Source organism: Amyelois transitella, chromosome 22 (genome assembly GCF_032362555.1).
Source record: "Amyelois transitella isolate CPQ chromosome 22, ilAmyTran1.1, whole genome shotgun sequence".
In the NCBI taxonomy this organism is placed as follows: domain Eukaryota; kingdom Metazoa; phylum Arthropoda; class Insecta; order Lepidoptera; family Pyralidae; genus Amyelois; species Amyelois transitella.
The window spans coordinates 4,954,871-4,969,102 of NC_083525.1; the positions used below are offsets into that span (position 1 = coordinate 4,954,871).

Consider the following 14,232-nt stretch of genomic DNA (forward strand, 5'->3'; position numbering starts at 1 on the left):
GAAGGATCTTAGCGTCCGCTGTCATCCCAGTCATTTCGAGACTCCTTGATCCTGTCTCAGTTGGCGATCAGGCTCAGTCTCTGGTAGGTATTATGTCCGGCTTAAGGTACAATTTAATTCTTGGGTCAATTGTGACTTGGATGGACTATAAGTGTGGGATGATATCGTCGAAGCTTGGGGAGTGCTTGTTACCATGGATCCTAGATTGGGCGAGTCAGGTTTTTAGGCGAAGCTACTCCCATCTGACCTCCGCAACCTTTGCAGGTAAACTTAACCCGTATTGGATCCATGATTACTATTTCAGGTTGCCTGAATGTGCTGGTTTCCTCACGATGTTTTTCCCTCACCTAAGAGCATCGGTTAGCATTTAAACTAATGTTAATAACTTTGAAACATTCTCAGGTTAATATTTTGAGAGGATCCGATAAAACTTTTTGAAAATAATCATTAAACTCCCCAAGTATTATGTTTAAGTCCTTCATACCTTTTAGTTAGCCTCTGTCAAACTGTACCTTAACACTCAGCGTGCATGTGTTTGATAGCGATATAGCTGCCCGGGGCGATCTGTAGTTAATAGTGAACCACATATATGATTGTTCTGACCAGCCAGTGTTAACTGGCGATTGAGACATCCTTAATAGATTCACCAATAAACAAATGATGAGCTACGTAAAGTATCACGTTAATTGACGAAATACTATGTTTGCAATAGCAACATAAGATTATTATTATCGTTGTGTTACCTTTATTGGAGCTGATTCAATCTCTCTATTTGGCTAATAAATTAAGAGCATAATAAAAATATATTATTTACAAAATAGGATACAAGGTTATTCACGATAAATCTCAATGGTCAAGAGCACCTACCTGACGAGCTTGCCTGCAATGAGTTAGTCTCTGCTTACTTAATCAAAAATTTGGTGAATATTTATCGTTAGGTTAGACCTTTGGGTTAGACTCGAAAGCTACTGATGTCAGACATTTGATAACTTAGGTTATTTGACACTGTGACCTGTAAAGTTATTTCGGACATGTGATAACTATACAAAGAGCAGACTTTATTAGGGATGAAAAAAACTGAATGCTCTATTGTTGTGGCATTAACAACAGACGAAATAAGACATGTTTTGTTTTTTGTACTTTTTATTTATAATTCATTACATACTTATAATCACGTCTATATCCCTTGATACAGAGCCAACAGTCTTGTAAAGACTGATAGGCCATGTTCGGCTTAATGATAGAATTAAGATTCAAATAGTGACAGGTTGCTAGCCCATAAATAGCTTAATAAATTTATAAGCATATCCCTAAGTCGCCTTTTACAACATCCATGGGAATGAGACGCAGTGGTTTTTTTATTTGTGCCGGGAACCACACGGTACTCATCATTAATTTATTCAGAAATAGTGTTATTATTTATACTATATGCATTCTTAAATTGCCAAAAAGTAATAATTAGTTTATCTATACAGGAAACCGGGGCTATGCACTAAGGTAATAGGTACGTCATATCCGCCATTTCCTCGTGGGCATTCTGGTTAGAAATACGACTACGAGGACATATTTCCCTCTCTACCCCCTTTCTCTTGGAGACCATAATTTATTGTAATATGTCTTTTGGCACGACACCTTAAAACTTAAAAATTACACTTTTGCATTCTGAAACTGAAAAAATAAAAATACAAATAAGTAAACGAACTTTACAATAATTTTCAACGTTTATTTGAGTAAACTCTTACCACAATAACAAAAAGGTACTTTAAAAAAAATATAACAGTGTAATGCATTTTATGAATATTCATATAATATATATAATCATGTCTATAGGTATCCCTTGCGGGGTAGACAGAGGTCACGTTCAGCTGTGTGGCTTAATGATAGAATTTTATGAATAAGTTTTGTAAATTCGTAAGTGCAGTCACTTTAAAATCACACTAGGCAGTAATACAATAGAATAAAGTCATGTGCAAACGACGAAAATAAATGCAACTTGCGTATACTTCCACATTTCTGTTCTTTTATAGTGACATTCATACAAAATTATACAAGTATAGGAACATACAGTGAACCGCATATCAAGTTACCCTGCCTGGAGCTCTATTCATTGGTAATAGAGACAAATTTGCAGTGAATTTAGGTAGATTGATATGCTGCAGACTGTACAATAATTTTAAGGTTATATACCTACTTTACACGTTCACTTTACTAACTAACGTAATGAACATGTCGGAATAAGGCTGTAATTACAAAGTAATTCTTCCGTCAAGTTTTGGATTCAATGGTGAATATTTGTTGATGTATGCTAGCAACGCCCCCTGGTCTCGCCCAATCACCTTCACATTTTTCTTGCCTTCTCTGAACATCTGAAAATAAAAGGAGACATTTTTACGCACATACGAGTATTTTTGAGAACAATTCTTTTAATTTATAATTCTTGACAGACAAGAATCAATCTTAAATTTTTTTTAAAAATTGATTCTAAATGCGTTTTACTTTTTTAAATCAATTTAAAAACATCAACCAATCCTATGCCGTGTGATTCCCGGCACCAATAGTGTCGTGTGGTCCCCGGCACAAACAGTGCCGTGTGGTTCCCGGCACCAATAGAAAATAGAATAGGACCACTCCATCTCTTTCCCATGGATGTCGTAAAAGGTGACTAAGTCATAGGCTTACAAACTTGGGATTCTTTTTTAGGCGATGGGCTACAACCTGTCACTATTTGAATCTCAATTCTATCATTAAGCCAAATAGCTGAACGTGGCCATTCAGTCTTTTTAAGACTGTTGGCTCTGTCTACCCCGCAAGGGATATAGACCTGACCATATGTATGTATGTAACCGATTCTATTTATTAAACGTGCAAAAGGCTACGTATTTTAACAATTAACATTTCTAAATCATGTAGGTTTTAATTGCAAATTCATACTCACAGAAAATCCGTCTCCGCCATCAGCCAAAAACGCAGGTATAGTGACTTGATAAACTTGCTCTTCATTCAGTGGAGTAGCATTCTGACCGACAAATGCTGTTGATATGCGCTGCCCTTCTGGTTTGGTTAGGTCGTAATTAACTCGTAGACCTTAAAAAAATTGTATCTGCATGATTATTATCTTTCAAACTATTATTACTTCGGATATAAAATGGATAGAAAATATTGTATAGACAATATTTTTCACAAAATTGTTAACGCTTTTAGAATAGAGTGTTAATGAAAGTTGCTTTATAAATTCTTATGTTAAGCATAATCCTAGGACTCGAATTTTCATATACTTATATTTCTATAGCAACATTATCTTGTGTTAAATGTGAGGGAAAACATCGTGAGGAAATTTGCACACACATAATCGATTCAACACGGGTCAGCTTTACATGCAAAAGGTTCTAATGTCAAATGGGACTCTCTACCTACAGTAATTTAAGGTATCTTACCTGATACTTGAAGAACCCAGGGTCCCTTAAACGGATGATAGGCCCACGCATCACTCACACTCCTTTCCAGGGCTTGGAGAATATATTTTCCTTGGATTTCAAACGATTCTATTCGGTCATTGAATGGTAGCAACTCAAATAGCATACCGCGGGTTATACCTGAAATATATGTGAGTGTTTAAATTCTTCCATGGTTTCGTAGTTCACACAGACAACAAATATCAGGGTAGACAGAGTCAAAAGTCTCTAAAATAGCTAGCAGTTCAACTCTATGACTTTCTGCTAGAATTGAGATTTGCTATTAAAAAATAAGTGATTAGGTTTAGAGTCAGTTCAAGAGTACTCTAAGCCGACAAGCTATAATGAAGAGAGTGATAAGTGGAAAGACGTAGTCTCTGCTTCATGTAGGGTACCTACAAAATAGATAAGTTTGCTTACTTCCTTTGGGTATCGAAGCTTTAATGTTTCCTCTTTGAATAAATGATAAGAATTCATAACTAGAATTCACGTGTGATTTTCCCTGAAAAAAATAAGAGGACTTGTGATAATCCGATCCGATTTGATCTGGAGACATTACAATTGTATCTATTATTTTATTATACTAAGATTAAAATATACATACATATTCATTCAAAGCTTCGACTAGAACGTCTCCCAGCAAACACTCTCCAAAGACACAATCCTCGAAATTCATGAACACTTCTGTTTCTCCAATCTTGACGTTCTCGGCTTCGTGAACTAGTTTCGCGTACGGTTCTAGTTTAGACTTGATTTCAAGGTCTGAAAATTGGTTTGTAAAAATAACCACTTAATTTAGTCAATTTGATCTAAAAAATCATGATTCTACTTGATGCAATAAAATTATATGACTAAATTGTAAATTTTGATAAATTGTAGTATTGTTGTAAATACTATGTAGTCAAGTTGGTATTATGATATTTTAAATGAGAAAGTGTGTTCGTCTTGCACGTCAAAACCACTGAATCGATCTCAATTATTTTTCTGCATCCTTTTAATTTGGAGTACGAAGAAGGATATAGGGTACTCTTCACGCGGGCAGTGCCAAAAGCAATAATGCAAAAGCAAAAGAAAAAGAAAGCAAACTGTAGTTCCCACATCAATTTACCTTCTTCTATAGATCTGTTCAAGAAGATGGGACCTCCACGCCACTGGATCAATCGCCCAAGGTAGTCGAAGGATAGCGTCAGGTTACCCATGTACTTGGTGAATGCTGATGCTTGGACTATCATCACCTGTAAGTGCAAGAAAACAATTATAGCAGTTAGTAACTAAAACTTTTAAATCCATTTAGCACCAGTTACGTTTTCACCTCTCCGAAGCCTAAGGTCTACCTATGACTACGAGTGAAGATTAAAATATTAAAAGGTCTAGGTTTAAATCCTTCCTCCGCATCCATTGCATTGGATCATAGTCTTTTCCTCATGATATTTAGATACTTTTAGAATGCATGGATCGCTGGAAGTCAAAAAATGTAGTCTGCCCTATGAGAAGCATGATTTTTGTATTTTTGTATGTGTGTAGCTCACCTCCTTCCCGGACGCGGAGTTCTCAATAAACACAGGGTACGGACCAGCCACAGCCTCCCCACTGGGCGAGGGTCCGTTCCACAGCAGCGAGTGTGTGTGACCTCCGATTATCACGTCTATGTACTCTCCATGATCTTTCGCTAGTTGTCTGTGAAAATTTTAGAAGTATAAATATTATAAACAACGAGTACATATATACATACATATAATCACGTCTATATCCCTTGCGGGGTACACAGAGCCAACAGTCTTGAAAATACTGATAGGTCACGTTTAGCTGTTTGGCTTACTGATAGAATTGAAATTCATATACTTATACTACGAGTATGTGAATAAATTTACGTAAATAATTGGTTTAAAAAAAATAACATTATGCATCTAGATTGTTACTTTTTTCTTAAATAACTATTAAGTATCTCTTTCTTTCATACATAATCGCTTCTTAATCCTTAATCGCCATCATAGACGTGGTAGATAATTGAGTGGAATTAAAATTCAGATTTTCTTTATTTCTTTCTATAAAAAAGGTGAACAAACGTTGCGTTATGCTAAAATGATTGCAGATAAGATCAACGAATGGACATTATGTAGATAACTATTCTACCTACTAGCTCAAGAAGTACTCTCGTCCTTAAAAATCACACATTCCTTGTGAAGGATTCGGTTGTGATAAGTGATATTACAAACTTGAGAACTAGTCACTGCATTATTATTTACAAAACTTTAATTTTCAAATGTTTTCTATTGATAGTTCACTCATACTCATGCGCCGGAGTTCGTGACCATACTCGTTCAGTTCAAACTGTAAACCAATTGTCTCAATTGAATAAGTATGCAATGATCTTCAAGTGTCTTTAGCTAATAGCTACTTTGGATTATTATGCTTCAAAGTTGGCAGGCAACTGCTATTTCGTGCTCTGGTCATCGTCATAATCATACAATCGTTTTACCACTGGTATGCACCCTTGGAGAGCCCAGGGCCCGCCTTGACCATGTTCCAGGACGTGTGACTCACTCTCCTGGTAACCATGGCACCTGATCAAATTATACCAGATGAAATTGTTGATTTAACATTTCCTCAAGAGTTAGACGGCTTAAATTTTCTGTAAATTTTCATGTATTTACACACATACATACAATCACGCCTGTTACACAAAGGGACAGATACGGATTATCACTTGCTACGATCCTTAGAGACTGCTCTAGCTTCCTCCAGCCACACTTATTACAATTTCATACATTTACGACGATATTATTATAGTATAGCAGGTCCTTATTTATTGTTCTGGAGTAGTTTTTATAGTATAAATATGTACCTATTTTATACCTATGTACATACATAGTTACAAATATACCTATAATAGTTTTGCACAATGTTGTTATATTTGTGATCGTAGTAGTTTTCGCGATTTTAAAGAACTCTTTGTTAACATAACATTGTAACTTTTTGTTACAGGTTACAGATAAAGAAGATCATACATCATCGTTATCACCAACCTGTACTTAAGACTTTATTGTTGGTAATAAAATAAATTTACTTTTAATTATATGTAGGTATGTTAAGAAACTAAATTACTTTAATTTGTTTTTGTGTAATTTCTTTGTATAAAACGGAACGTTTGTTCGGACTATGGTCGCTACAAGAGATACTAATTATAATTTAAAAATGTCGGACAGCAAATATATTACATAAGAAAGGAATTGTAACTTGGATAAAAAACTTTAAATGTCGTTTCTTTATTTTTCAGGTGAGAACGAGTTTATTTTATTTTAGTGTACAAAGTGTTTCATATATATATTAGGAAGTAAAATAAAAACTTTATTTTACAGATAAAAGCAAATTGTTTTTTTTTTTAGCAATATGAGCAATTCCCGATAAATTAAGAAATTGTCATAAATGTGTTTTAAGATAAAAAAAAAAATAACAGGCGCATACTTATCAACAAACAGGCCACAATGTGACAGGAGGATGATGATATCCACTCCTTGTTCTGTCAAAGCCAGGGCTTCCCTTCTGGTCGCCTCTCCGGGGTCAGTGAACACCACATTACCTGGTGATGATAATTGCTGAAAATGATTAAAATTTCGGGTTAAATATATCACGCAAGTGAAGAAGACGTCAGTTGTGTGTTTTAAGTCCAATTGTACATTTGTTTAACACAATTATGTTTAAATGAAAAATACTTGCGAAAGTCACGTGAAAACCTGACTAACGGCATAAAGTCAATGAGAGAATTATTATGACTTTTTTTTATTATTTTCGCTTCAGTTTCAAACTAACATACATATTATTACGTCTATATCGCTTGCTACCCAGCAAGCGTTTTTACCAGCAAGTCTTTTCAAGATTGTTGGCTCTGTCTACCCAGACCAGAGCTAACAATCTAGAAAAGACTGACAGGCCACATTAGCTTTATGGCTTTAAGATGGAATTGAAATTCAAATAGTGACAGATTGCTAGCCCATAGCCTACGAGAGGAATCCTAAGTATATAATCCCTTAGTCGCCTTTAACGATCCATGGGGAAGATATAAAGTGGTTCGATTCTAAAGTGCCGGAAACCCAAGGGCCTTTTAGAACATACATTTTTACTTTGATCTTATCTAAGAAAATCTCACTAAGAATAGGATAAATTATCAGACAGAGGGTAAATTATTATGCAAATTCCACCAAAGTCGTACAATTCAAATTCAAAATTTTTATTCATTATTATAGGATACTATATATCGCTTAATAATTGTCGTATGGTTTAACAACATTGGTTGACGTCAAATAAATTACTTAAAAACTAAGTTTACTGCCGCTTCCAAGGCGTCAGTGCAGAAGAAGCGGTAACAAACTGCACTGCAGCATTTTCTTCAACAACGTACATTTGTTAAATCAATGAGTGATTAGCTATTGCACATAAAATAAAAGAAGAACAATAAAGTAGGTACAATGGGTAATAATAATTGAAGTAAGTAAGACCACATTCAGTTATTTGGCTTAATAACAGAATTGAGATTCAAATAGCGACAGGTTGCTAGACCATCGTCTAAATAAATAAACCCAAGTTTATAGCTAAGTGGTGGACTGGTCCTTTTCTTTTTGGTATTAGTGCCGGGAACCACACGGCATTAAGCAAAACGACTGAACGTGGTCTATCAGTCTTTGGAAGACTGTTGGCTCTGTCTACCCTGCAAGGTATATCGACGTAACTATATAGGTAAGTACCTTAGTAACTAAACTACAATAAAATTTGAGTAAATAAATAAAATAAAGGCGAAAAGGTAAAAATATTCGTATGGAAACCTGACTAACGCAAGAAGAATGATAATGACGCTATGACGGGTGGAAGTTTATTGATAAGACTTTTGTTTATTTTCGCTTTAATTTCGAACAAAGATTCATTAATACGTGGTTATGATTATTCCCGATATTTAGTTGCGTAAGTAAGATCGTCTTGCAGTTGCATCGCAACTATTACACAATCTGTTCGTGCTATGATAATTACTTTACTATCCATATTAGGAAGCCGTCCGTTATCTATATCGTTCAAACTTCAAACCTATCTGAGAGCATTGAAGATACAAGTCTTTATTGACGTTGATACATCATTGACGGCAGATTCGAGATAAGACCCGGCATGCTGACAATAACTGAATGATACTATATTTTTATAAATAGCTATCTTGCATTACTGATTGACAGCCGAAACTTAGCTATAGATTGAAATTTGCCATGTAGGTATGTGTATATACGGGATCATTAACTTAGATTAAGCTAGCCCCGAAGTTAGTTTTAGACTTGTTATGGCATACTTACTCAACAATACTATGTTTTGTTAGTATGGATGAGTAAGTATCCCATAACATAAGTCTTAAACTGTTTTATAATAAATTGTTAAAAGATAAACATTAAAGTCCCAGGCCAATCAGCAATGGTCTTTTTTTCCTTATGAGCTGACTGGGAATGGCTATGTTGAACATTCTGAAACCCCCACGGTAACGGGAAAAAACCTTTCGTTTCACGTAAATGAAGGTGCGAACATAATCAAAAAAAAGTAATAACATTTGGGTAATTTTTTTTATCAAACTCAACATTACCGGTCTAACGTGCAAATTCCATTTTAAATTCAACAAATTGTAGTGCAGAAAAAAAACCTAATAAAGGTAAAATAATAAAAAAAGTGATAAATTAATAAACCTTACTGGAAATATGTGCGATTCAATAAAAAAAACTCAATGAAAATTGTATCAATACAACAAGGTCGGATGCACAATCTCGTGTTTATGTTCGTTCAAATTTTACCATTTTCGCAGAAAAATATATGTTTGCTTACATTCATCCATTTACCAATTTGCCTAACTGGAATAGCGACTTACTTTGGTATCGGTGGTAATAAGCCCGATGATTCCAATCTTTCTTCCCTTCCTTTCTACCACTAGAGAAGGTCTGTATAATCCCTGAAGCGAGGGTTCGTTGGCACTGTCCATATTGGCTGCTAAAACTGGTGCTTTGAGAGCCGCCAGGTACGGAGCAAGACCTTCGGGCCCGTCGTCAAATTCGTGGTTGCCAATTGCCTGTGGAAAACAAAGTTTTAGTATGATTATCAATTCATTCATACATCACAACTTAATCATCTCAAATCCTTTAGGACGTAGGCAGACGTAGACGTAGGAACGTGGGTTCAACTATGGCTTGATGGGTTACCATGATCCAATGGTTGCATGGGCGAGGTTCCCCTGTAAGATAACGGAGGTCAGACGGGAGTCACTCGTGACTTGACTTACCCTCTCCAGAATCGTGGTCACAGCCATGCCACGGGCTTCTCTCCAGAGATAACAAACGCTAAAATATTAAGTTTTTATACTATAACTAGATAGACAAAATAGTAACAGCTAGGTTTTGAAAATAAAATATATTTAAGTAACAAAACAGCCGATTGGTCACGTTTTTACCAAACAAAAGTATTATTGTAGTGCCTAAGTATATTGATAGGTTTATCATTCATGTTTTAATGATTCATTATGCAAACCTTTTCAACAGCTGTATTTAAGTAAACTTTATTATGATAATAACTTTATTTTTAATTGACATTACCGATCCAAACTGACTAAGGTTCCCTGTTGACAAGTCCACTAAAAATTCCAAGTTATGTAGGTACATTAGTTTGATTGGTAACCGAGGTTCTAATAGTGAAGCAAAACATCGTGCACATTTAGGCAACTGGATGTATAACCATGTTTCTAAATGGATTAAGCGCCCTTTTCCCGACAAGGTTAGGGAGATCAAATTGGAGTCACTTCGAGTAAAAACCTGACTTATTTCCTCTGGAGAGAAGGAAGAAGAATGACATTTAGTTAATTTCCTTACATGAGCGTCATGTGGCAGCAAATTCATGAACTGCTGCGTGATATTCCATTTCAGGAGCGTATACCAGTAGGTTCCTTGGAAACTGTCCCCGGCATTCAGGAGTAGGGCGTCAGGTTTCTCCCGCAGGAGGACCTGGATCTCGTGGTACAGACGAGGAAAGCCGCCGAGGCAAGAATTGTTGTTGAATCTGCATGTTGGGAACGCTACTGAGGTCTCTTCGAATCTGAAAAATATGAAATTTTAACAAATTATTATAGATGGTGTTTGCCCGTATATTTCGGAGTAAGCTTTGTATTGGTCCTATGAATATTTTTTATGGAAATGTTTTTTTTTTATCTATTGAGTATGAATAATTACTTAATTATATTTAATAGATATATAATTAAAGCATTAATATTTGTATTTACTTTTGGTATAGACAGAGCCAGTAGTCTTAGACTAATCTATTTTATAAGTGTTGCTTTGTATTCTCTTATTTTAAGTCATGATCTTCGTGATACTAGACTAATTAGGTGTTCGGGCATAAGCCTAATAGACCTAAATTAAAGTTGTTATTATTAAAACGACCAATACTGATAACCTTCATGATTTTATACCTCAATGAATTTTGGTTCAATACATCTTGTTTTGCAACAGTCTGATGAAATGTTCAGTAATATTTATGACCTACCTACTGGATAGCACTCGTAATTAGTTAGCCTACAGAAGTAATTTTTTTCCAAAAAATCTTCCGTTATCAATCATCCGAACTAGTAATAATAAACGTGAAAGTAAGTTTTTTACTCTTCTCAGTTAACCCTGCACCAATTTTTAAACGACCTTGAAAATATAATACAGGCTTCTTTTGATGATATCTACAGGAACGGGATATACGGGAATCTTATTATTCAAAGGTAATGTTAGTGCCACGCGGGTGGAGCTGACAAAAGCAACTAGAGTACCTACAAGCAGGCATTGGCTGGAAATAAAAATCAAATCTACTTACACAAAAAAGTAGTTTACAACTTTTAATCTTATCAATATCAACCGGTAAAATTATCGAGTCCGGAAATAAGGAGGAAATCACAAGCATTTCCTGTACGACACGATTCGTTAAACATAAACATTATGAGGATAATAAGCTGTTCTCCCTCTAACAGCTTAAACTTCAGCCAACACATTCACACATAAAAAAGACAACAATAAATGTGAGCTCATTATGCTTTGTAGTCTGAAAAAATACATGTGGATGAAGCGAGAGAAGACCATTATTTATAAACATTACTGCACCAAAAAAATAGTTGAAAGGCGTTATCTTCCAGACATCTTAGGTTGCGTAGTATATTAGTCAAAGTATGCAAGAGGAAAGATGTGGTCTATCCCTAATAACGTTAAAAGGTACCTATAGGTTTGGGATTTTGAAGGCCAAAAACAGGAGACGAATGTGTGAACAAGCTTTAGTGACATTTATTCAGGTCAGAGTAATTTATTCAGTTCTATTCAAAGGAAAAAATAAGCTGCATTCATTTAACTAACATAAGATCGTCAATATGACTGTGTAGGTACAATGTAAGTATGATGATCTCATAGCGGCTAACAACTGTTTTTCTGATATTTTTATTTTATAAGTAAGTACTTAAATAATATCAGCCACTTTATATTGATTGAAAGAAAGTAGGTACGAAGGTACCTTTTCCCACAGCAAGGAGTCCATGTAAACATCGTAAAAATATGGCACAGGGATGCACGTACTTTTTGGGCTACAAACTTTGGGGTCTTGATAGAGTTCCTTATTTTAAAAACATTTAAAATACCTGTATTTTTTTCAGTAATGCGCAAATAGAAATTCTTTAGATATGCTTATGTATTAAATCCTACTACTATTATAAAGGCGAAAGTTTGTATGGATGTTTGTTACTCTTTCACGCAAAAACTACTGAACCGATTACCATGAAATTTGGTATGTAGGTAGCTGAAGACCCAGAATAACACATAGGCTACTTTTTATCCCAGAGTTCCCGCGGGATTGATAGGGTTTCCATGCGGACGAAGTCGCGGGCGGCCTCTAGTTAAAGTATACAGCAAGAATTTTGATTTCATTTATTAATAAATGAACTTAACCCAAGAGTCCAAGGATATAAATTATGTTTATTTATACTTAAGTTTTTAAAATTTTTAAAGGGTGATTTACTATTTACAGAAAGTGTAGTGGCAAAGTACATTTAAAAAAAATCTTACCTTGCATGAAAGTCGTTGTAGTGAATTATATCTAAATCATAAAGTCCTTCAAATGGTAAAGCAATACTGTGAACCGAAACACTACTAAACGCTAACACTAAGCACAACTTGAAACCAATCAAACTCATTTTTATTCACGCAATGTTTACATGCTCAAGATTACACGGTCGCGTTACAATTCGCTGACGTTCACTTCTATCGAAAGCAAGTTTTGTACTGACTAATACTGAAGAAATTAGTCTGAGTAACGATATGAATGAAAGATGTATTCAATATGGATAAAGACACGCTCACACTTATTATCACGATTCGGTGTCGATAGTTAGGTACTTACAATAAAATTACTATAGATCATTATGTAATGATCTGATAAAGATACCTACCGTGAAGGACTGTCTGTCTTGATTTCTCGGTTTTGTCTGCAATGTCAATTTCATCATTATTTTTTATTGAGTTTGTCCGTGATATATGTAGAAACGTCCACTTTTTTATGCATTTAATGAAAAGTTGTTCTACTGGTTAGTCTACTGGGATCAGGGAAAATATTTTCAATGAAAGTTTTTAATTTAGAAGATACTTACTCTTAAATTAATCATCAATTTAATATCTGTGGACTAGCATCTGTGTAATAATTATTAGGTATTCTATACTTAGGGATAAGTATTTGTTTAAAGAACATTTGTTTTGTAAGATAAATAAATTCTCGCTATCTAATGCATTTTTTGGGATTTAAATAACCATTCTTCATTTATTTAGTAATTATATTGTATTCTAACAAATCCGATGTCCACCACCGAGGCAGAAGCTACAGACATATTACCTTTGTACGTTTATATGTGTGATTCATCGTGTGCACGTTGTACCTTAGACACATCAGTTTTTAAGAAAGCCTTATTTTCTTACATTAAAATAAAACCATTTAAATTTTAATTTACTATTTATATCCCGGGGCTTCCCTCCGTTCTTCTTTCCGAGGAGACGCAAACGTTCGCTTAAGATTGACCTCGAAAGTCAATTTCAGTACCCTTGAACTAACCTTTTGCCAGGATGTCCCTGATTTTATGAAGGTACGTAGGTAAAATAGGGGAAATTTATATGATGAGGAAGCAGATTGAAAGCGTCGTCAACATCTATATAACTTTTTTCAACCATTCAACACATGTCAGCAGTTTCGCTTGAACTCATCCTGACCTGACCTCGACCTCCACCCTGGAACAATATGTTCAGGGGATTCCTCAACCATAGAGTTCCGAAACTAGATATTATCTTTAAACTTTTGAACTCTGACCTTTACCACAGAATAAAACATTGATTTCTAGGGTTCTTGCAGGTCTGATAGCAAAGAAAAAGCATAGTTTAGCAAAGTGACAGCAGATTTTTTACCAGCTCATTTTTTATTCTGTTGGACTAATTACCGATTATATCATGAAGAATATAATAATAAACCCATATTTCCTAAACAGACAATTATACATTAAAAATGTTGGATAAGTACAAATAGTTGGACGATTTTGTAATAATTTTAGCTCATGAATCGATAGTGTTCAGAATCATACAAAATTATCTATTGCGGTGAAGACAGAACCAACAGTCTTAAAAAAACTTAAAGAAAAAATAATCGGATTCAGTATTAAAAAATTACTTATTGGCATAGCGATAACAATTTCAGGGATTTACCT

At 34.8% G+C, this 14,232-nt stretch overlaps 1 protein-coding gene across 1 annotated transcript; it reads right to left on the reverse strand.

The window, feature by feature from the left end:
- Positions 1-1,732: 1,732 nt before the first annotated feature.
- Positions 1,733-12,817, reverse strand: LOC106129875 (apyrase). Its single transcript, XM_060950726.1, has 11 exons — positions 12,554-12,817; positions 10,337-10,559; positions 9,346-9,543; positions 6,918-7,048; positions 4,982-5,129; positions 4,561-4,687; positions 4,057-4,214; positions 3,873-3,954; positions 3,435-3,593; positions 2,936-3,084; positions 1,733-2,366 (listed from the first exon to the last, which is right to left on the reverse strand). The coding sequence occupies exons 1-11, from the start codon at positions 12,679-12,681 to the stop codon at positions 2,247-2,249; spliced, it is 1,623 nt and encodes a 540-aa protein (XP_060806709.1). The 5' UTR covers positions 12,682-12,817; the 3' UTR covers positions 1,733-2,246.
- Positions 12,818-14,232: the final 1,415 nt, after the last annotated feature.

Bases quoted from the DNA above. Each gene is read 5' to 3' on its own strand.
- LOC106129875 (XM_060950726.1), bottom strand. From the start codon at position 12,681: ATGAGTTTGATTGGTTTCAAGTTGTGCTTAGTGTTAGCGTTTAGTAGT. The intron at 10,560-12,553 runs GTAAGATTTTTT...CATATTTTTCAG, and splicing joins TACAACGACTTTCATGCAAG to ATTCGAAGAGACCTCAGTAG. The intron at 9,544-10,336 runs GTAAGGAAATTA...TGTTTTCCACAG, and splicing joins TGCTGCCACATGACGCTCAT to GCAATTGGCAACCACGAATT.